Consider the following 22163-nt stretch of genomic DNA (forward strand, 5'->3'; position numbering starts at 1 on the left):
TTTTTTTTTCTTTTGTAGAACTCAAAAGAGTTATCTAAAGTCTGTCTCCAATTCCTCATCTTACCATCTCTCTTCAACACACCCCAATAAGTTTTTGTCCCCAACAGTCCCCACTGAGACTATTTTTGTTGCTAAATTCAGTGGTCAGTTCTTAGTTTTAAATTACTTTTGAATGATCAGTAGCATTTGACACAATCGATCACTCCCTCCTGTGTGATATGCATCCTTTACTTGGTGTCAAGGATTTTACCCTCTCTTGGTTTTTTCCTACCTTGTTGGATGTTCCAGTCTCTTTGGCTATGTCCTCCTCTGCTCCCTGACCTTTCGATGTTTTAGTAGACCAGAGCTCAGTTCTAGTCTTCTTTCTTCTAATATAACTATTTCATTTACTTATTATATTTATTTTACCCCCTCCTCCCAGTAGATGGTTAGCAGACCAGGGATTTTTACCTGTTTTGTTCACTGATGTATCCCAAATGGTCACCACAGTAGCCGGCACATAGCAGGTACTTAGTGTGTTAAGTGGATGTGTGAATGAATCAGTACATGAGGACCTGGGAGTGAACGAGATTACCTATGGAAGGTGTGTGGGATGAAAGAAGTAGAGGGTGGAGGACTGACTCCTGGATTCTCCTTTAATCAATAAAAGAAGAGGAGTAATAACCTAGAAGTTAAGTTAAGTTTGGAGAGTATAACCAAAAGTCAGTTGTAGAAAATAATATCCAGGGAGAACTACCTGAATGATATATGGCCTATACATTCTTTTTGATATTCTGATTTTAATCTTTGGATTAAGTTAAACCATCAGAGAGCTGTATGTCTAGGACATTGTTATAGCTCCCTATGAAACTGTTTTTATTTTACTGAGCTTTGACTTTTGGCCATTAGCCTACCATGAAGGACATTATTTAAAAAATCCTGTGAGACTTCATTATGTCATTGAATTTACTGCAGCTGTGTTGTTGAGTGTGATGTTCCCTGTATCAGAAGGTGCCCTCTTTAAATGAGGACCAATGAGATAAAATTCTGTTGAGTTCAATAACAGTAGTAACTATGCTTCTTTTGAACAACTTGTTTGGTTTTATTTTATGGAGATTATATTTTGTGTCAGTGATCTTACTACTTTCTTTCCTCCCCCTCTTCCCTCCCTTCCTACTTTCTTTTACAATGCAGCAGTTTTAGGATATTCACAGAGTTGTGCAACTATGACCACAATCAATTTTAGTACATTTTCATTACTCCAAGATGAAACCTCATAGTCTTTAACTATTACTCCCAGGTCTCCCCATCCTCCCTAGCCCTAATCAACCACTAATCTATTTTCTGTCTCAGTAAACTTACCTACTCTGGGCATTTCATACAAATTGAATTACATAGTATGTGATCTTCTGTGTCTAGCTTCTTTTACTTAGCATAATGTTTTCAAGGTTCGTCCATATTATAGAACGTATCGGTACTTTGTTCCTTTTTATGGCCAAATGATGTTCCATTTTATGGATAATATCACATGTTTTTAATCTCCTCCTCAATTGATGGACATTTGGGTTGCTTCCACTTTTTGGTTATTATGAATAATGCTGCTATATGCAAGTTTTCATGTGAACATATGTTTTAATTTCACTTGGGTAAGTGTGTAGGAGTGGAATTGCTGGGCCAAATGGTAGCTCTGTGTTTAACTTTCTGAGGAACTGCCAGACTGTTTTGCAAAGTGGCTGTATCATTTTACATTCCCTGTGCAGTACCTTTGGCAGACTTGTAATTATCTGACTTTTTGAATTAGGGTGTCCTAGTGGGTGTGAAGTGGTTTCTGCTGTGGTTTTGATTTGCATTTCCATGATGACTAATGATGTTGAGCATCTTTTCATGGGCTTAGTGGTCATTTGTGTATCTTCTCTGGAGAAATGTCTGTACATACCCTTTGCTCATTTTTTAATTGTTTTGTCTTTTTATTATTGAGTTGTATTAATTCTTTATATGTCCTAGATACAGGTCCCTTATCAGATATATGACTTGTAAACATTTTTCCCTTTTTGTGGGTTGTCTTTTCACTTTCTTGTGTTCTTACTAAATTTTGATTTAGTCCTATTTATCTTTTTTTTGGTTGTTGCTTTTGCTTTTCTTTTCATATCTAAGAAATTACTGCCTAATCTAAGATCACGAAGATTTATTTTATTTCAAAATTGACAAATAAAATTGTATATATTTCTCACATACAACATGATGTTTGGAAATGTGTATACTTGCGAACTGGCTAAATCAAGTTATTAACATATGCATTACCTCACATAGTTACCATTGTTGTGGTGAGAACACTTAAAATCTACTCTTTTGGCATTTTTCAAGAATACAGTATGTTAAATATAGTCACCATGTTGTACAATAGATCTCTGGAACTTATTCTTCCTATCTAATTGGAATTTTGTATCCCCTGACTAACATTTCCCCAACTCTCCCCACCACCCCAGGTCCTGGTAACCACCATTCTACTCTTTGCTTCTATAAGACCAACTTTTTAAGATTCCACATATGAGTGAGATCATCCAGTATTTGTTTCTCTGTGCCTGGCTAATTTCCTTTAATGTAATGTCCTCCAGGTTTATCCGTGTTGTCACAAATGACAAGATTTCCTTCTTTTTATGGCTGAATAGTATTCCATTATATATATTCCTCATTTTATATATTCCTCATTATTTTATCCATTTATCCATTGATGAAACTTAGATTGATTCCATATCTTTGCTATTGTGAATACTTTAGTACACATAGTGCAGATATTTCTTCAACATACTGATTTCATTTCTTTTGTATATATACTCAATAGTGGGATTGCTGAATCATATGGTAATTCCATTTTTAATTTTTTGAGGAGCCTCCATGCTGTTTTCCGTAATGGCTATAGCCTAGGTTTTTTCCTAAGGATTTTATAGTTTCAGCTCTTACATTTAGATATCTGATCCATCTTGAGTTGATTTTTGTGAATGAAGTGGGGAAGAGGTCTACCTTCATTATTTGCATGTGGGTATCTAGTTGTCTCAGCACCATTTGTTGAAGAGACTACTCTTTCCCTGTTGAATTGTCTTAGTACTACCCTTGTTGAAAATGTATGGGTTTATTTCCAGGCTCTCAGTTCTACTGCATGATCTATATATCTGCCTCACTGCTTCTTGTTTTGTCTGCTGGGAAGCTTAGAGCCCAGTGTGAAACTACTGGCAGATATCTAGGAACCTCAGGGACTGGATTGGTAGACTCACATTATCCCCGGCTTTCCCTATTTCCCTTTCCCAAGTTTTCTTTTTTTGTTGTTGTTATGTGTGCTTTATGATAAGCTGCCTCGAATTCTTTGTAATGAGGTGTGGGACACTGATAAATATACACACTATCCTTATACTTCAGATGTTTTATTAATTAGTTCCATCTGAAGGCTGGCTAATTTATACATTTCACTTCTGTCAGTTTAAAAATATGAATTTTCTGTTAAATATCTTAAATGTTTCCTCCTGTCAAATTATCATCAGCTGATGTTGCTGCCTTTTTATTTACTTTTAATTAGAATTCAGACAGTTTCTAAGATTAGCACCTACTTGACTTTATTTCTGTCATTAATAACTTATTTTCATCTCCCTCCTGCATTTAACATGTTTATATTTTGTACACTGAAAAGTGTCCTGAATATAATTTGATGCTATATTCAGAAAACTGTAAATGTTTATATCTGTTTACTCAATAATCTCATTTCCAAGTATCTAGCCTAAAGAATAAATGTAGAAAAGCACATATTCACCTAGATGTTTGCGACACTTAATTTATAATTGTGAAAAATTGAAAATCACTGATACATCTTAGAATGGGGAACAGATAAGTTAGCTATATTATAGTCACTGGATGGAATATTACATACTTTTTTGAATTGATAGTGATAAAGACTCTATAGCAACTTTAAAATTAATGTGATATAATGTAAGTGAAAGAAGCACTGTGTAAAATAGGCATATCAGAAAGACTGTAGGGAAATACATAAATGGCAATTTTTTTTTCAAATGGTGAGAAAGTGCCTGATTTTTTAATTTGTTTAAATTTTATCACTCTTTTTTGTCTTTTAATTTAAAAACTGGAAATATTAAAATTTCTAATTTTCATAGAAATATTTTTTTTTTCCTTTCAGATGTGAATCTGGTTACACTGGACAGCACTGTGAAAAGACAGACTTTAGTATTCTCTATGTAGTGCCAAGTAGGCAAAAGCTCACTCATGTTCTTATTGCAGCAATTATTGGAGCTGTACAGATCGCCATTATAGTAGCAATTGTCATGTGCATAACAAGGTAGGTAATTATGTAAGAAATATCAACTTTAAATTAGAAGGAGATAGTTGTTAAATTAGACAGGAACCTTTTGAAGCACACTCAAGATGATAGATGCTTTAAGTCCATCTATTAGGAAAAATCCTATGATCATTTCCCCAAGGTTTCCATGTGGGTCTGACCTGTCCCTATCTTTCTTCTTATAAAATACAGGCAAGAACTCATTCCCAGGGTTACAGGTATATCTGGGCTGCAGGCAGAGGGAGCATGAGCACAGTCAATGAAATAAAGGAATTTAGGGACCTTAGAACTATGTAGTGTCTTTGAGCACTGCATTCAGGGACAATAATGGTAGTAATAGGATTTCTAGAATGGTTTGCACATGCGCAGAAGAGCCATGCAGAAGCTTTTTAAGCCCTGCAGAACTACAAGGTGTTTTATGCCCTAAGAGTATACTTTATCCGTAGGAAATATGGTAAGAAAGGAAGAAATCAGAGACTAAAGATAACTATTTTTCTTATTATATCATTGTTTTAACATTACTTGATTTTTCTGGATTACAGCAATAGGAATAACCTTTAAAATTCTCTGTCATAAGTAAACTATTTGTCATAAATGAAAGGACTTATTTGGAGCACAACTAGCATAAAATGGGTCTTTTCCAAACTCAGTGGAAATATGTAAGTCAGACTGAACTGGATCTGAGAAGGTCAGCAAATCAAGTTCATATTGTCTCTGTGCTTTTCAGTCTAATGTCCTTTCTTCCTATTTACCTCTTCCTACCTCCTTTAAGGTTTGATTCAGAAGTCTCGTAAACATCATCTCTCCACTTTTCCCATATTATTCTGGACAGAGGGTTGGAGCATATCAAATACAGATATTGGCAGGCCATAACGGATTTATGGCCCTCTGTCCAAGGTCTGGATAGAAGCCAGACCTTCAGTAGTCTCAGCCATCTGGAGCTAAAATGATAAATCCAGAAATGATAAAAAATGTTCTCCGGGTAACAGATATTTTTCATAAAATGCAGGCACTAAAGTCATTGCACTTTATTTCAAGAACAGATGATCTGCCCTTAGGCAAGACTACTGAGTATAAAATTGGGCAGTAGATAAAAGTAGGGACATGATGATATAACAAATAATGACAACAGAAAGAGATAGGAAGAAAACATTTAATAGCAGAGCTTGCTGTGGCCATTTAATATAGGCTCAGAGGTTTAGTAATTTGCCTGTGGTCATCCAACTAGTAAATCAAAGTGCCTGGATTTGGATTCAGTACCGTCTAATCCCCCCAGATCATTCCTCTGTCCACTGAACCATCAAGAGGAGGGTCCATGTTGAGTCATCTGGGAAGTATGTTTACCAAGTATGATCATTGCATGGGAACAGGGCTCAAATTTGATTTTGTAGCAATTTAGGGTTTTTGAGCAGGGGAACGACTTGGTATAAGCCATTTTTTTTCAGAATATTAATCAGAGAGTTAATCTGCAAAATTCAATGGAGTAGTGAACATGTGAGGTGGAAGGAGACCATTTAGGACATTATTAGAATGAAGCAGGAGTGGGATAATAAACAATTTGGAAGGCAATAAAAATAAAGTCCTCAGGAAAGATTTTTGAGTCCTGGTGATAGTGCCATTTTTAAGAGGATCAAAGGATATGAGAGTCACTGAGAAGCAACTTTGAGTTCAACCCCTTCATTTAGAGAAGTGAGGAAGCCCTGAGGTAGGAAGTAGCTTGCCAAGGTCATAGAGCTGGGTAAGCCCTCTTACAACTCCTAAATGCAGCCTTTTACCCAACTTTCTGCTTCTGTTCTCAGTGTGCTGTATTCTTCAACTACTAAATTAGAATTATCTGGCATGTAGGTTTAAAGTTGGTGCTCTCTAGTTTGTACCCCCGATCCCTTTGCCGCCCTCACAGCCACTTAGACATCACAGGATATTTCTAACTGTGTCTCAGTGTCTTCACTGCCTACTGGCTCCACGAGTGAAGGGTCATCTCATAAATTTATCACAGATTTCCCCTTGAGGCCTGTCTTTTTATTGTGGTATTCCCCCGCTAGAATGTCTTGCTGTCTTGGATTTGGAATATTACTTACTATAATTATGTATGTGGACTTATCTCCATTTTAAGGAGTGTCTCTCCCACACAGTCCACTGTGGGACAGCTATTCACATAGACTGTGGTGGCCGTTACATGGAAGGGAATCTTCCTTTAAAAAGATGTTCCCATTGACCCACTTTCAAGACTGCATGAGTCAGATTTTCTTTTATTCTTGGAATCTTCTTTCATGTTTTTAGACTCATAGAATGACAGATTGGCAGGGACCTTGAACATCATCTTAACCAACCCCCTTATTTTGTAGATTTAAAAACCATGGCCCTAGGAAGTTGGAGCTTTTCCAAGGTCATGATAAGTTAGTAATGGCAAAAGAGGGTTGCTTGACCTCTTAACCAGTTTCCTCATTTATGAAATGGAGGTGATTCCAGCTCTGTCTACCTCAAAGTGTTTTAATGAGGATTAGTGATATAAAATTTGTGAAAGCCATATACAAAATGAAAGTATTATCATCAAGGCTTCTAAGTGAAGGCAAAGCTGTGCTCTTTGAAATGGAATAAAAACATGGGACATTAGAGTAGGAGTGCTGATTATTGTAAGACTTTCTTTCCATTAGATTGTTTCATTCTGGCAGAGATTTTAGAGGTTAGTCCAACTCCTAATTTAATATTTTATGTATAGGAAAATTGAGATTACACAGCTAGTTATTAGCAGAGCCCAAACTCAGAATGACCAGAATTCATCCCAACCCTTTTGGTCCACATTGTGTAGTACAGCACTTTGTGCTTGTTAGTACGAACTATGTCTGCAATCTAGTGTGCAGACACAAGAGCAGTTACAGCACAGTGAGATTTATACCACTGTGGAGAAACATTTAGGGTAAAATGAGAGCAGAGTCAAGGAATATCCCTTACCTTCAGCATGGTGGTTCTGTGATTTGCCCCAGCAGGGTGTGGAACAACTTCTTTGGAGTCACTGTCTAAAATCAGTAGGAATTCCTATGTATTCATATCTGAGGTTAATAAGCACACTTCTTGATTTCTCCCTTTGTCTAAGCTGTTCTTGTCATTTTGGAGGTGTCGTAATGCTCAGGGAAAGTACCTAGGCCAAGGTCCTTTCTACTGTCACAGATTTCGTATGTTATCAGTCACCGTGGCTGGGGAGTTGCCAGGCCAGAGGAAGGGCAGGGATTCCTGCCAGGAATGCATATGCTGCAGTACAGACACGAGGAATGAGTCTTGCTTGTGTCATTACCTATGTCATAGATCTAATCCTCTCAACTTCCAGCTTGGTAGAGAAGGTAGCAGTCTGACATTGTGTTTATCCTCACCTTGTGCACTAGATGCCATCTTGTTTCCCCTTCCTGTAATTGCATGCAGTGCACCTTTATCTGTGAAATGTGTTTTACTTTGAAACATTTGAAATCTTCTGAACAGAATGATCAAAACAACATACTTTTCTTTCTTTTTGTTTTTATGCAACAGAAAATGCCCCAAAAACAACAGAGGACGTCGACAGAAGCAAAACCTAGGTCATTTTACTTCAGATACATCATCCAGAATGGTTTAAACTGATGACTTTTATATGTACACTGACCCATGTGATGTACATTTATTATGTCTTTTTTTAAAGAATGGATATATTTATTTCAGAGGCCTTATTTTTGGACATTTTTAGTGTAGTACTGTTGGCTCGTATTTAGAATATTCAGCTACAACACTTTTGGACTGTTTAGTAGTCTTTGTTTTATGTTTTTAAATACAGAAATTGATTTCACAAATTTGTACCACATGTTAATTCTAAGACTCGTTCTTTACCCATGGAATGTAATATTTTTGCAAAGATGGACCACTTCACAAATGGTTATAAAGTCATACCCACTTCTTCCACAATGACCACAGCAAGTGACCAAGCATGAACTAAAGGTAAAGATGTTTACAGATTACTTTTCTTACAAAAAAAATCTAGAAGACACTGTGTTTAAATAGATATTTAAATGTTTTTGAGATTTAGTAACTGATTTTTTAGACACTGCGTATTGCATGAACTGTAAAGCTGTGTGTGTTAGATGTAAAATATAAGATGTATGGATTGGAATTTGATTATTCCTCTCTTTGACAAAATATTCTAATAATTTGAAAAGTATCTGGTAGTAATGATGGAACAAATCACTGAAAAGTAGATTTAGATATTGTGAAAATAGGCTGTTTAATAAACAGATTGGAATAAAGCCTATTCTATCAGTTAAACTACTTTAATACACATTCATTTTTAAAGAAAATATTTGTTTTAACATAAACAAATTGTAACAGTGTTTGTGAATAAAATGCAAAAATAACCGTTAATGACTGGTGCTCTTAAAGGGAGCTTAAACATTATCTAAGACCTCTATCCAAATTTGTCCTGTAGTAATAGCTATATTAATAGATTGTTGGTGTTTAAAGATCTGAAGTGTGAGTAGAATGTATTCAGCTGTTTAACATGTAGTTTAGATATTCAAAAGTATGCATGTAGAATTTAAAGAATATGTTAAAAATTAAATATTAATTTTAATATTTGGTTTGGAAAAGCATGTTATAATATAATGTTTTCACTATATGGCCTCTGTTTCGGTGTGTTTTTTTACTGCATTCTTTGATACTGAGATATTAGTACATTTAATATGTGAAATTAATAGAAAAAGCAGATTTCAGTTTAAAATTCTCTGCTTTTACAAATACTGCTGGAAATTATCTAAAGGCAAAATCTTCACCCAACATTTGGAGTTTGCTTTTTTGGTCATTTGGCCTCTAGCCTTAATATAAGTCACATAGCGGCTTTAGTGAACTTTTTATAAAAAGCTTTCCTCTTCTACCCACACAATCTTATTTGAGTCCCTTAGTCAGTCAGCAAGCATGTTTGGAACAGTCCCCAGTGCTTTGCAAGGGTTCATATTGCAGAACAGTCACGTATGGGTATTTGTAGTTATAAATACTTGACCAGTCTCCAGGGGTGGGGTTTCCAACCCTTTAAACAACCTTGTTGCCTGTTATCAAGCTGACTTTTTGCTCCAAGTGCCAGAATTGATTGTGATTAGGACATCTTTTGCTGAGAAATAAATAAAATGGAACATAATGGGTCTGCTTCAAATGCTGATAAAATCCACCAGAATCGCTTATCAAGTGTTACAGAAGATGAAGACCAAGACGCTGCTCTTACCATTGTGACTGTGCTGGACAAAGTGGCCTCCATTGTGGACAGTGTGCAGGCAAGCCAGAAGAGAATAGAAGAGAGACACAGGGAAATGGAAAATGCCATAAAATCTGTCCAGATTGACCTGTTGAAGCTTTCACAGTCACATAGTAATACAGGCCATATCATTAACAAGTTGTTTGAGAAAACCCGAAAAGTGAGTGCGCACATTAAAGACGTGAAGGCCCGGGTGGAGAAGCAGCAAACTCATGTTAAAAAAGTTGAAGTCAAGCAAGAGGAAATAATGAAGAAAAACAAATTCCGCGTGGTAATATTCCAGGTAAGTTTACACTTTGTATTCAGCTTGATGATGACAATCTCGTTTCTTTTAGCTGCCAACAGGTCATATCAGAGGTTTCCAAAGTCACATCTTAACTATTGTATATATTAATGTGATGGAATTCTTTATCAGCAGAGATCTCAGGATAAAACCACTTACATGTTAACTAACGTACTATCATATCAGTGTTTTGAGCCTCTCAACCGTTTCATGTAATATGAACTGTGGCTCACAGCTTAGGCTATTTCTTGCCTTTGAAACTTAATATTGGTAAGGCTCTTTCAGCATATTAGCCTTATTAGCATGACGCCCTCCCATAGACTTGAAGAATGTTAGAACTGGGAGAGACCTAAAAAGTCTCTACTTTAAAACACCTCTTTGTTATTTAAAAGAAGAAACTGAAGACCAGTAGCTCCACAATATGGTTTTTTCCCTTATCAAGGAGAACCTAGAACGCCGCAAACAGTAATATATAAACTTTTCAGAATATGACTTGTTATTGGAATTTTTGCATCTAAGTCACAATAATAAGAAAAGCTGCCTTTTTCTTGATCAATTATTCTCATTTTCCTAATTGTTATTATAGTAATACAAATATAAGAGTCACATAAATAATTCCTTATATTTGATTATAAAGTCCTTTTACGTAACTGATTTTTGTGTGGCATTATGTATTCTGCTAAGTTCCCATATTACTCTGCCCTTGACACTCATATTTTAGCAAATAGGAACATATCCATGGTAAATGCATAATATCTACAATATATTTTTAAAACAATAACAAAGGAAAAGGAAAAGTTGACCACTTCTCGCAGTAGAAAAATGGAAAGCTGTTATCATAAGGTAGTTTATAAAAGACAAATAAGAACAGGATTCCACTTTCCCCTTCTTAAATATTGGCTGTTACTGAAACATATACCCAGAGTTTAAGGGTTGGAAAAAACAAGCACTTTCATATTCTGCTGGTAGAAATATTAATTGGTACAACATTTCTGGAAGACAATTTTGGTAGTATGTATTAAGAACTTAAAAAATTCACAAACTTTTTAGCCCCCAAATTTTATGTCAAAGAATTAGTTCTAAGCATAGAATCAGGAATGTGTGCAGGGATGTTCACTGGTGCATATATAAAGTGTTATCACAACTGTATTTTTAAAATCAATGCCTATGTGAATAGGAAAAAAACCTAGAACAATAAAAACAAATGAAATAGGAACATAGTTGGATTATGTGGGAGATATTTGTGAAATACTAGGGATATGGCCCGTAACTCCCCACAGCATTCTTCACACATTAGGCAATTTTCCATAGCCCTCTGTTGACTGATAAAGTTACACTGTGATGGTAGAGTGGTATTTTGGATCTGTTTTTAAGAGCTTGTAGGTTATTTAGGAAAAAGAATAGGGAAGAGAGAAAAGAGTTGCTTATTTCAAAGAGATAGGGTGGACTATGCCATTCAAAGTCCTTTACCGTGTCCTTTTCTTTTCAGGTGCCTGGAAGCCCTTGCCTAGGCTTAAAAATTAGAAAAAATCAGTCACCTTACTTGCAGAGGCCAGTTCTACTGTTAGTGTATGTAGTGGGTATCTAGGTTTGGTTTTGGAGAATGTAATACCATTCTTTGATTCACCTTCTAAGGGCATTAGCAGTAGTGGGTATATCTCACCTTCCACTTGCATGGGGCATACCCAGGAAACATACTTGGCGTCCAACACGTTTGAGAACTTTGTGCAAAGCAGTGGACTAAGCGCCAATTAAGATTTACAAAGGCTAGAGCAAAGAAGTGTCTGAAAAGTTCTCATTGACTGTCCATTGACATAATTCTTTTTTAAAAATTAAGATATTTGCATATTTTCCTATTTAGTCCCTGTAACTTATGCTAAGTAATTTACTGCTTCCTTTCTTTGAGCCCCTGTAATTATTTAAAGCAACTGAGAAGTGCTAGTTTAGGTCAGATCTCTTTTCTTGTAAGAAATAATGCCATGAAGATTCTGTGAAATTAAGTTGTTCAGAGTAAGCGGCAGTTTGTCAAAAAGCAATTGCTATCATTTATAATGGGAGAGCTTGTAGAGAAAGATAAATGGACATAGAAATCTGATTCAAAGATCCATTAGATGTTAGAATGCTATATATAATATTCACATGATTATTCTTAGCAATTAAAATTAGTTATAGGCTGGGCGCGGTGGCTCACGCCTGTAATCCTAGCTCTCTGGGAGGCTGAGGTGGGCGGATTGTTTGAGCTCAGGAGTTCGAGACCAGCCTGAGCAAGAGCAAGACCCCGTCTCTCCTAAAATTAGAAAGAAATTAATTGGACAACTAAAAATATATAGAAAAAAATTAGCCGGGCATGGTGGCGCGTGCCTGTAGTCCCAGCTACACGGGAGGCTGAGGCAGGAGGATCGCTTGAGCCCAGGAGTTTGAGGTTGCTGTGAGCTAGGATGACGCCAGGGCACTCTAGCACGGGCAACACAGTGAGACTCTGTCTCAAAAAAAAAAAAAAAAAAAAATTAGTTATAATTAGTTGTCATAGATAAATGGTTATATTGAGATTGCCCCTTCAAATTAACAGTTGCTACTGAGCAATTCAGCCACAGCAAAAAAGATCTATTTCTTATACAATTATGGTTTCTCTGTGAACATACTTTCACCTTGATGATCCCTCTCATCATGCAAGTAGAAGTCTTACCATATCTTCTGGTAATTTTGGTTACTAACCACATGCTCGTGGTTACCAAATAAAATATTTGGCCATTCCCTAAATGGTAAGTCACAGATTTTTATATATTTAAAATTCCCCTAGCTATATTACTTTGATAGTCAATCAAGTCAACAGCATTTATTATGTTACAAAAATGTGTTTTTTAACCTAGACTTTCACATTAAAAGTTATAATTGGAAGTCAACTATAGTTCAACCTTACAATCTTCAATTATTATTTCAGTCTATTCACTGTTAACTCATGATGTCTCTGGCTCGTCAGACTTTCAACAAACAGAGCCCAGGCCAAGTACTTTTTTGGACTCTGTCTCTGTTTCGTTTTGTTTTAAAGCCTGATTTTGTATTATTTGTTGTATAGTTGGAGAAGGGTGTGTGATTTCCTGAGTCATGCTATATCATTTCTTCACAGCAAGATTGTGAGAGTTTTTTTCCCCCTACCAAGCAGTAATTACTCTTTGGCTCTTTCCTTTTCTAATTATACCTTCTCAGGCCATACCAACCCACACTGTGTTGCTGAAGCTACTCCCTGCAGCAGGTGTCAGGAAAGGAGAGGAATAATTCCGCTGCTTCTGACTGATTCATCAGAGAGTTATGAGACGCCCACCCCTGCCTTTTTTAGCTCCTAGACTCTCTAATCCTGTAGCCAAAGAATTTAATTTTAAATAAGTATCCAAAGAAATACGGTGCCAGGGATACCTTCTTGACTATCTGGCTGATTTTGAAATATGCATGAATGTGTTTCTTATACATTTATTATATTTTTTGATTGCATAGATTTAATCTGTATCTCATGTGGAAGGCACAGTTTCTTTTAGAAATTTTAACTTAGTTCAGTTGAAAAATCTCATGATCTTTCAAGTTTTACCTGTTTTAGAAATAATCCCAGAATAGTCAGTGGGTTCCTTTAGCTGCTGTGGTCTGTGCTGGCTCTCACAGTCTCTAGTGTCTGTCATGTTCCAAAATCCAATTCTTATCCTTATTCTTCGACACATTTGACACAGTGGGTCCTTCTTCTCTTCCTGAAACTTCTTTCCCCTTGTTCCCCTTGGTGTTTGGGGGTGCTGTTTTCTTTTGGATTTCCTCCTGACTCAGTACCTGATATTTCTCCTTTTTTGGTTTTTCTCATCTCTTCCTTCTTATCTACAGGTCCAAAGTCCATGATCTATATTCAAAATCCAGAAATTTCTAAAAATAAATATTTTTCATAACTTACGTGACAGCAAGACCCTAGCTTAACTTGAACTCATTCAGTGGGAAAACCTGACTTGTAGGAGCATGGGGCTATTTATAGTCTTTATATCCCACCTTAGTGTGAATATTCATATTTTTTGCCACAGAAATGTTTCTTCCCAAGATCTCACTGGGAATGTTATATAATAGTTTTCCAAAATCTAAAATATTCTGAATTCTGAAACACACCTTGGCCCCAAGTAGTTTGGAATAAAACAGAGCGTGGACCCATTTGCTCAGTCTCTTGGCAATCTCTTTCTTCCAGTCTGATGACTTTTGATTCCATCTTTACATCAGTGACTCCTCAGTTTTTGTGTCTAGCCCAGCCCTCTCTTCTGAACTCCAGACTCATCTACTTAGCTGCCTGCTCTGCGCCTCTGCCATCCTGTGCAGTGGGCCTCCCAGAGACAACGTGTTCAGATCCCACCTTTCCCCTCCAGTCTTCGTCTCCTGCCGTCTCCCATCTCAGTTAATGGCAGATCTGTCCTTCCTTTGTCCAGGCCACGTACTTGAGGATCACCCTTGACACACTAACACTCCACCCCCAAGTCTAGCAGCAAATCCTGTTGGCTCCTACCTTCAGTGCAGATCGGGAATCAGACCACTTCTCACCCCGCCTCTGCCAGCAACCTTAGTCAGCTCTCACCTGCCTCATCTCAGTGCTGTCCACCTGCTCTCCCTGCTTCTTGTCTTGCCTTGCAGCCTGTTTTTAACAGAGTGATCTGTTTACGGTGTGGGTCAGATCATGGCACTGCTCTCCTCAAAACCTTTTACAAGGCTTCCTGTCATCCTCTGAATAAGAGCCACTGTCTTACCATTAGACACAGAGCCCTGCCTGATCTGGCCCTCTCTCCCTGCCTCTCTGCTTCCTGTTGCCCCTTGCTCACTGCTCTAGCCATGTGGCGCTCCTCACTGTTTCTCTCTTCCTCTCAGATACATGCACAACCCTCAGGTCTTGGCCCAGGTGCCACCTTATTAGCAAGGCCTTTCTGACCTCTGTTGTCCAAACAGCACCCTTCCCTGTCACTCTGTATCCCCCTTCCCTGCTTCATTTTTCACCTTAGCGCATGTCACCATCCAACATACTACGTATTTTACTTGTTTATCTCTTTCTAAGAATATAAACTCTTTTTTATCTTCGCAGAAGTTTCTCAGTTCCAAGAACATAGACTGTTACATGGTGGTGCTTAGTAACTCTTTGTTGAATGAAGGTGTAAGCCTCTTATTTGATCCAACAAGCATTTATTGAGTATATCTACTATGTACAAGGCCCTTTGATGGATGCTGGGCATAAAACATAAATAAGACACATTATCTCTGCTTTCAAGGAATCTGTCACCTTGTGAAGGCCTCGGGGAGATGTATATAAATGGGTAGAGTTCTAATTCAATTTGAACTGTGGGCTGGGCATGGTGGCTCACGCCTGTAATCCTAGCACTCTGGGAGGCCGAGGCAGATGGATCGTTTGAGCTCAGGAGTTCGAGACCAGCCTGAGCAAGAGTGAGACCCCGTCTCTACTAAAAATAGAGAAAGAAATTAGCTGGACAACTAAAAATACAATTAGCCGGGCATGGTGGTGCATGCCCGTAGTCCCAGCTACTCGGGAGGCTGAGGCAGGAGGATTGCTTGAGCCCAGGAGTTTGAGGTTGCTGTGAGCTAGGTTGATCCCACGGCACTCTAGCCTGGGCAACAGAGTGAGACTCTGTCTCAAAAAAAAAAAAAAAAAAATTGAACTGTGATAAATGTTATAAATAGAGGAATGTGTGTGTTCTTTTGGTGTAAATTTCAGATAGAATCAGCCACTTGGGGAAGTTGGGGGATTTGAATTGATTCTCAAAGAAAGATTTCATTCACAGAGCTGAAAAAAGGACAAGGGGCATTTAAGGTACCAGAAACCACCAGGCGCAGGCGCAGTGGCACACGTCTGTAGTCCCAGCTACCTGAGAGGCTGAGCTGGGAGGATCCCTTGAGCCCAGGAGCTCAAGTCCAGCCTGGGAAACATAGTGAGACCCTGCCTTTAAAAAAAGACATCAGAAACTACATATACAAAGGCATAGAGGGATGAAGACATTTTGTGCTTGAGGAATTGAGAGTGGTTGTGTGTTGCTGGGCTGGAGAAGTGGGAAGGTAGGTTTAGCTAAAACTGAAGAACTTCTAATCATACTGAAGAATTTGAAGTCTGACCTTCAAGTATTGATGAGCTCTCCAACATTTAAAGCAGAGACGAGATGTGATCAGAGCTATGCTTTAGAAATATTTCTCAGGAAATCTGTGGGTGATATTCTGGAGGTTAAGGGGGCAGTGAGGAGGTACTGTACAAGTTCAGGCCTGAGAAGACAAGGACCAGAATCAAGACACTGGTAGAGGGAATGACGAGGGAGGAGGGAACATACAAGTTATTAGGCAGTGTTATTCATGGGGCTTGGTGACCAGTTGGATAAGGGATGAGAAGGAGGGGAAATAAATACATGGGATGATGATTGGGGTTTCTATCTTACGTGTTAATGCTGACACATACAGGGAAAGAAGTTGAAGTGGAGAGGATGGTGGATGGGCCTTGATTTTTGGCTTGGTAAGTTTGAGATGCCTGCGTCACACTAGGTGAAGTCTGCCCATCATTTAGACATGTTAAGAGAAGGGGAGAGGTGAAGATAAAATACCTGTGAGTTTGTCTCCAAGTGGATATGAAGGCATAGGAGTGGATAAGTTTGCTCAGGGTGAGCTGGGGAGATGAAGAAGAGAAAAGGGCCAAAGAGCAAGAGAAACCCTGAGAAATGCCAACATTTAAGGAGCAGGCAGAGGATAAGCAGCCGAGGGATGAGATTTACGAGGCATGGCCAGGAGGTGAAAGAGCTGATCTCTAGTGCAAAGGAAGCACTAACCCATTTGTTTTTATCTCCTTCAGGAGAAGATCCGGTGTCCGACGGCCCTGTCTGTTAAAGAGAGAAACCTAGCTGAGAACCAGGAGGAGGAAGAGGAGGACGATATCTTTGATCCCCCAATAGATCTCTCTTCGGATGAAGAGTATTATATTGAAGAAAGCAGATCTGCCAGGCTTAGAAAGTCAGGCAAGGAGCGCATTGATAATATCAAAAAGGCATTTTCTAAAGAAAACATGCAGAAGACACGCCAGAATTTTGACAAGAAAGTGAACAGAATTAGAACTAGAATAGTGACCCCAGAGAGGAGAGAAAGGCTGAGGCAGTCAGGAGAGAGGCTGAGGCAGTCAGGAGAGAGGCTGAAACAGTCAGGGGAAAGATTTAAGAAATCTATTTCTAATGCTACTCCCTCAAAGGAAGCCTTTAAGATGCGTAGTCTCAGGAAAGCTAAGGATCGAACTGTGGCTGAAGGTCAGGAAGGTGACAGGGAGATGGGGGTGGACATTATTGCCAGAAGCGATTCTCTGGGCCCCATCAGTGAGCTCTACCCTGATGGGCTCAATGAACCAGAACACGAGGCAGCCAGGGCAGTGTATCCTCCCCGAGAAGCGGGGGACATCCCCACCCCTGAGCCTTTGAAAGTTACCTTTAAACCTCAGGTGAAAGTAGAGGATGATGAATCTCTTTTGTTAGATTTAAAGCAGTCATCATAAAGAGGAATTAAGTATATCCTAAATATAAATCTCCTTAATCATGCAGTTTTAGTTTGAATAGTGTAGTCATTTACATTTGTATGCCATATGGGAAAACAGAAATGGTATGGCTGTTTCGTGTCTTACATTTAAAATCTTGAAGATAATATAAATATTATATACATTTCCTTGTAACTTCCTGGGGAATTCTTTTTTTTTCTCCTCCCTGGGCATATGTGATTCTAGAAGCTTTTTCTCTGATGTTACTCTTTCTCATGGCAGCTGTGGATTTTTAAGTTCCTTTCTCTTTCCTGTCAGAAATGTAGATTCCTAGGTCAGGCCAATTAGGTGGTTGGTCATCTGGAACAAATAAAGGGCAAATCTGTGGCCATGATTTGCAAGTGAACTCTAAATATTGGTCTGGATCAATGTTGTGGCCAACCTCAAAGGGGAATAACTAATGTGGATTGTATCATGCAGATGTTCAAATCAACAGATGTGTTAGTAAGCTAGTAGTCACACCCCTTTTGGGATGCTTTTGCATAAAAAAATTGAAGTTCTGGACTTGAGCATGTGGCTCTAGCATCATAGCTTTACTTTTAGTGAAACACTTGGCAAGTCATCTGCTTATTCTCATCAATAAAATGGAGAGAGTTATCCCATCCTGCCTATCTCGGAGGACTGTTGTGAAGACCAGAGGGCACGTTTTACATTCTGGGGGAACAAGAAGCACACCCAGAGAAAACAAGCCTCAGTAGTTCCTCAAAACTAGAATCAAAATAATTACACCTTCCGAAAAATCCCTGAGCACTCATCAATGAGGTCCTTGGTTGGACGGAAACGAAAGTTCGTCTTCAGAGCATTTTCACAGAATTATCTGTGAAAAACAGATGTTTGGGTGACCACTTTTTCATCAAAGACTAAAACCAAACCATAGGTTTTAGTTGGGTCTTAAAATGTTACCTAGCAAACCCTTTTCTAATTTCCTTTTGATTTAGATCTATGGTGGACTACAGCCACGTTTGTTTGAGCAGCATGAGACAAAAACTGCGGCTTTGATGTCCTATGGCCTTTCTAAAGTCAGCCCTGATGCACTGTGTTTGGAAATGACCTCAAATCTTTCCGTTTCCGGGAGTGAATCCTTCAGGGCCCGACATCCAAAACAGCATCTGTAGGAGTTCATCATAGCTGCTTTGGGAGGAAGCCAGATTCCCTCTTATCTGTTAGCTTTAGATCTGTCCAGTCAGGAAGTAGATATCGTTGCTAAAGAAAGAAATGATCACACTGGTTTGCCAATTGTAGCATGCTTAAATCTTCTAGTTTTGTAATAGGGAAGAAATGATGGAATTGTTGAATTCGAAGAGTTTGGACAACAGTCAGATCCCACTTTTTTCTCACTTTCAGATCAGTTTTGGATAATCAGGTAGTAGTTAAAAATAGTAAGTGTACACATAGGCACACAGGCACAGCTTTAGAATATTTGACTCAGTTACTCAGATGTGGGTTTGGGAGTTTAATTCAGCATCATTTCATCTTCACCCTGTATGAACACATAAAATTGTACATCATGCATCTTGTTATCTTACTATATTAAAAATTAAAGTGTGTACAACATTGACTAATACTTTTTAAAGAACATTTTTTTAAGAAAAAACTTGGATGCCAAACTCACATATTTTCTTAAGAGCCATAAGAAATTTCAATTTAAAAAGACATTATTACAAAGTTTGATGCCAATGTCCTAGTTGTAAATATTTTTACTAATAATGAATGCAAACCATGAATATAAAGAAACTTTTTCTTTTTTCTAGCCCAATGTAGAATAAATATCAATTGGGCTAAAATAGTTTTCTGCAAATATTACTGTCAAAGAATTTTTGTAAAGTCAGTTTGCTTACTGACCCATTATATAATCAGACTTGACATTTTGTGGAACATTTCCCATACGGATATATTTGAATTTTGATGAGGAAGGAGTTATAACCTAGTCAGCTCTTCAACCTGGTTGACTTTGTGCAACCCCAGAAACACCGAAACAATTTCATGTCCCTGGAGGTTCATTGTAACCTTCTCCTTTCTTGTTACTAGTGGGATTGTCCCTCCATGTTGCTTCTGTCTCTTGACATTTCTTCCCATATTTAGGGCATTCCTAAATTCCACATTCATAATTTCTTCTCCTTTCACTTTATTTTCTTGTGAACTTAATGAGTTGCAAACATTGGATGTGTGAACATGGGTTCACACATCCCATTTAATGTAAAGGGTATTCTAGTCAACGTTCCTATTTTAAAAGTTTCAGACAACACAGAATAGATTATTTTACTTACTTTACTCATCTGTGTTTCAGAAATTTTGCATATCAGATTTTAAACAATTCATTCAAATGAAACCATTAGCAGGATTTATCCCCTTCTGCTGAGGCAGGACAGTGCAACATCCATAGATACAGGGGTGTGTAGCCCACTCACAGGCTCTTCTACAGAACAGATAGAACAGAGAGGTGCACGTCTGTCTTAGAGAAACAGGGCAGATGTGGAACAATTATAAAGAGCATGGAGATTCAGCTTGCTGACAGTATACTTGCGGTGTGTGTGTGAAGTCCCTTGAGTAAGCTTTCATAAATTAAAAACAAACCAAAATAAAAATACAAACCATTTCGATTTCCTTCTTTGCCTTCCATACACATTAAGGGGTTTGGTTTAGACCTAAGCTTGATGTTCATGGTGATTGGCTAAAACGCATGGGTCATGTTCTGTAAAATATTCCACAGAACTGTTGTTAACTGTGCAGTTCCATTACATGAAATGACGGGCCTTATTTTCTTCTGTTTTCTATAGCTTCTTTTATTGAACCCTGCTAAGAAAATTACAGATTATGATCCCCGAATAGGGGGGATGACCACGATGGACTCATCCTCAATTCTATTTGAATTTGGGACATTCTGGGCACTGGTCTGTCATGAATGAAAAATGAAAAAGCCTCATGCTAAATTTTGTGAGTCATTCTTGTGACCACCTCTAAGTTACGTCTGAGAATTTATAGTTGTCCTTCCAGGGTCAGACTCCATCAGAGTATTTCATAAACAGTGGATAGGAGATTTAGCATAACTACTACTTCACTGTAAGTCTCCTAGAACGTCCACGGATCCTGTGAGGATAGAACACAGTGGGAGAACATTCTCAAGCTTTGAATTTATTCTGGGCATCTCCCTAAAATCAGCTGTTTGTCAAAGGGCCCTCCCCAGACCGCTCTGCCGCTTGGTGCCTTTGCTCGTGCTGTGTGTCTGGAGTTCCACCTTTCCCTTTCTTTCTGGGAGATGACTTTCAAGTTCAGTGATAATGGCAGTTTCCTTGTTTTAGCTTTCCCTGGTCACCTCATCACCTACGAGGGGCATGATTCAGTACATACAACATCTTTACTTACCAAATTCTGTGAGGCACTGAGGATTCAAAGATAAGCAGAAGTTCTCTCCTCTGGCTCCTTCCCATCCCTTACTTCAGGCTCACAGTGCTCTGGGAGATAGTCAGGCAAAAAATTTCAGCAGTGTGACTCGTGCTGTATGTAAGATGATGGGACCGTAGAGATGGAAGATGTTTATATAGTATTTCGATCATGTGTCTTAGCGCTTGGCTCTGCTTTGTAGTTTATTTGTGTAACTGTCCTCTAGACTGTGCTTCTCAAGGGTAGGAACTGTATTTTACTCATCTTTGGGTCACCAGCACTTGGAGAGCTTCCCAAGTTTGTGTCCTGAATCCAGAGATGAAAGATGTGTTCCCTTGCACCTAAGGAATTTTTCCCGTAGTGGAGATGATCAATGCATCACGCTCAGATTTAAGAAAGGATGATAGGGGAGCATAGAGGAACACTGTCAGGGAAAGCTAGAGGAAGTGTTGCTTAAATTAGCATTTGAAAAGCCAATAAAAAGTCAACTAAATAATACAGAAAGAATTCAAGGCAAGATGCAGCTGGAGAGATTGTATCGTGTTGTTCTGAGTTTTACGTCAACGGCCAGAGAGCCATTGAGGGGTTTTAAGCTGAGGAGTGCCATGATTGATGTTTTAGAGAGGATGCCCTGTTAACAGACCAGAGGCAGGAGACCAGTCAGTAGGTCCCTTGTGTTTTTCCAGGTGAGAAGAGTAGCTGAACTAATGCAGCAACTGAGCTGTGGAGGGTGTAAACTTGGACATGGGTTGTGATGAGGAGCAAATGATCGCCAGGCTTCTGACTTGGGCAAGTGGCTGTGCCAGTCACTGAGACAGGAAATATCAATACCTCCCCCCCCCCAACTTTTGCTAGATTCTAAGACAGCACTCTGCTGATGCTCCTCTTAGTCTGTCCTCTGACACCTTGGTTACCAGTCCCTCGGTTACCAGGCCCTGAGGAACAGAAGGGAACTATGCTTGTACTCTAGAAGCTCCCACGCTAGAGGTCTGCGCGTTCCAGCTGTTGAGGCTCTCACCTATGCTTGAAGAAAAGCCTGCTTTGAAGTGATCTTTTCCTGGCTCTAGCAAGTGCCTTGCCCTCTCCACCAGGATGCCAAAGTCCTTGGGAAGCAGAACTGCCCTGCAGGTGTAAGGCCACTGTGGGAGCCGCTCTCCCATCTGTATCTTTGCCCAAGGCCAGTTTTCTCCTTGTTTGTTGTGTGGTCCAAATAAAAACTACTCTTCATTCTTAGAATGGATTGTCATTTTCTAATATCATTTGTTGTTTAGTACCTGAGGATTTCAGCCCACACTGTGCTTTATTCCAGCTGACACCACAATAAAAGCTGTTG

The 22163-nt window shown here is 38.7% G+C and overlaps 2 protein-coding genes across 2 annotated transcripts in view; both read left to right on the forward strand.

Annotated features, from left to right (window-relative positions):
• TMEFF1 (transmembrane protein with EGF-like and two follistatin-like domains 1) overlaps positions 1-8955 on the forward strand; it is a 119528-nt gene extending 110573 nt beyond the window's left edge. Inside the window, exons 8-9 of the mRNA XM_012638272.1 lie at positions 4163-4321; positions 7844-8955. Of these exons, the coding sequence (XP_012493726.1) occupies positions 4163-4321; positions 7844-7928 (244 nt within the window). The 3' untranslated portion in view covers positions 7929-8955. The remainder of the gene's footprint in view (positions 1-4162; positions 4322-7843) is intronic.
• Positions 8956-9397: 442 nt separating this feature from the next.
• On the forward strand, positions 9398-17568 carry MURC (muscle-related coiled-coil protein). Its single transcript, XM_012638305.1, has 2 exons — positions 9398-9870; positions 16724-17568. Exons 1-2 carry the CDS (start codon positions 9463-9465, stop codon positions 17408-17410), a joined length of 1095 nt encoding a protein of 364 aa, XP_012493759.1. The 5' UTR covers positions 9398-9462; the 3' UTR covers positions 17411-17568.
• The last annotated feature ends 4595 nt before the right edge of the window (positions 17569-22163 follow it).

The sequence above is a fragment of the Propithecus coquereli genome, unplaced genomic scaffold, assembly GCF_000956105.1.
Source record: "Propithecus coquereli isolate 6110/MARCELLA unplaced genomic scaffold, Pcoq_1.0 Scaffold128, whole genome shotgun sequence".
Lineage (NCBI taxonomy): Eukaryota > Metazoa > Chordata > Mammalia > Primates > Indriidae > Propithecus > Propithecus coquereli.

Excerpts from the sequence above, each read along its gene's own strand:
- MURC (XM_012638305.1), top strand. The coding sequence starts at position 9,463 with ATGGAACATAATGGGTCTGCTTCAAATGCTGATAAAATCCACCAGAAT. Across the intron at positions 9,871-16,723 it reads TCCGCGTGGTAATATTCCAG|GAGAAGATCCGGTGTCCGAC; the intron begins GTAAGTTTACAC and ends TATCTCCTTCAG.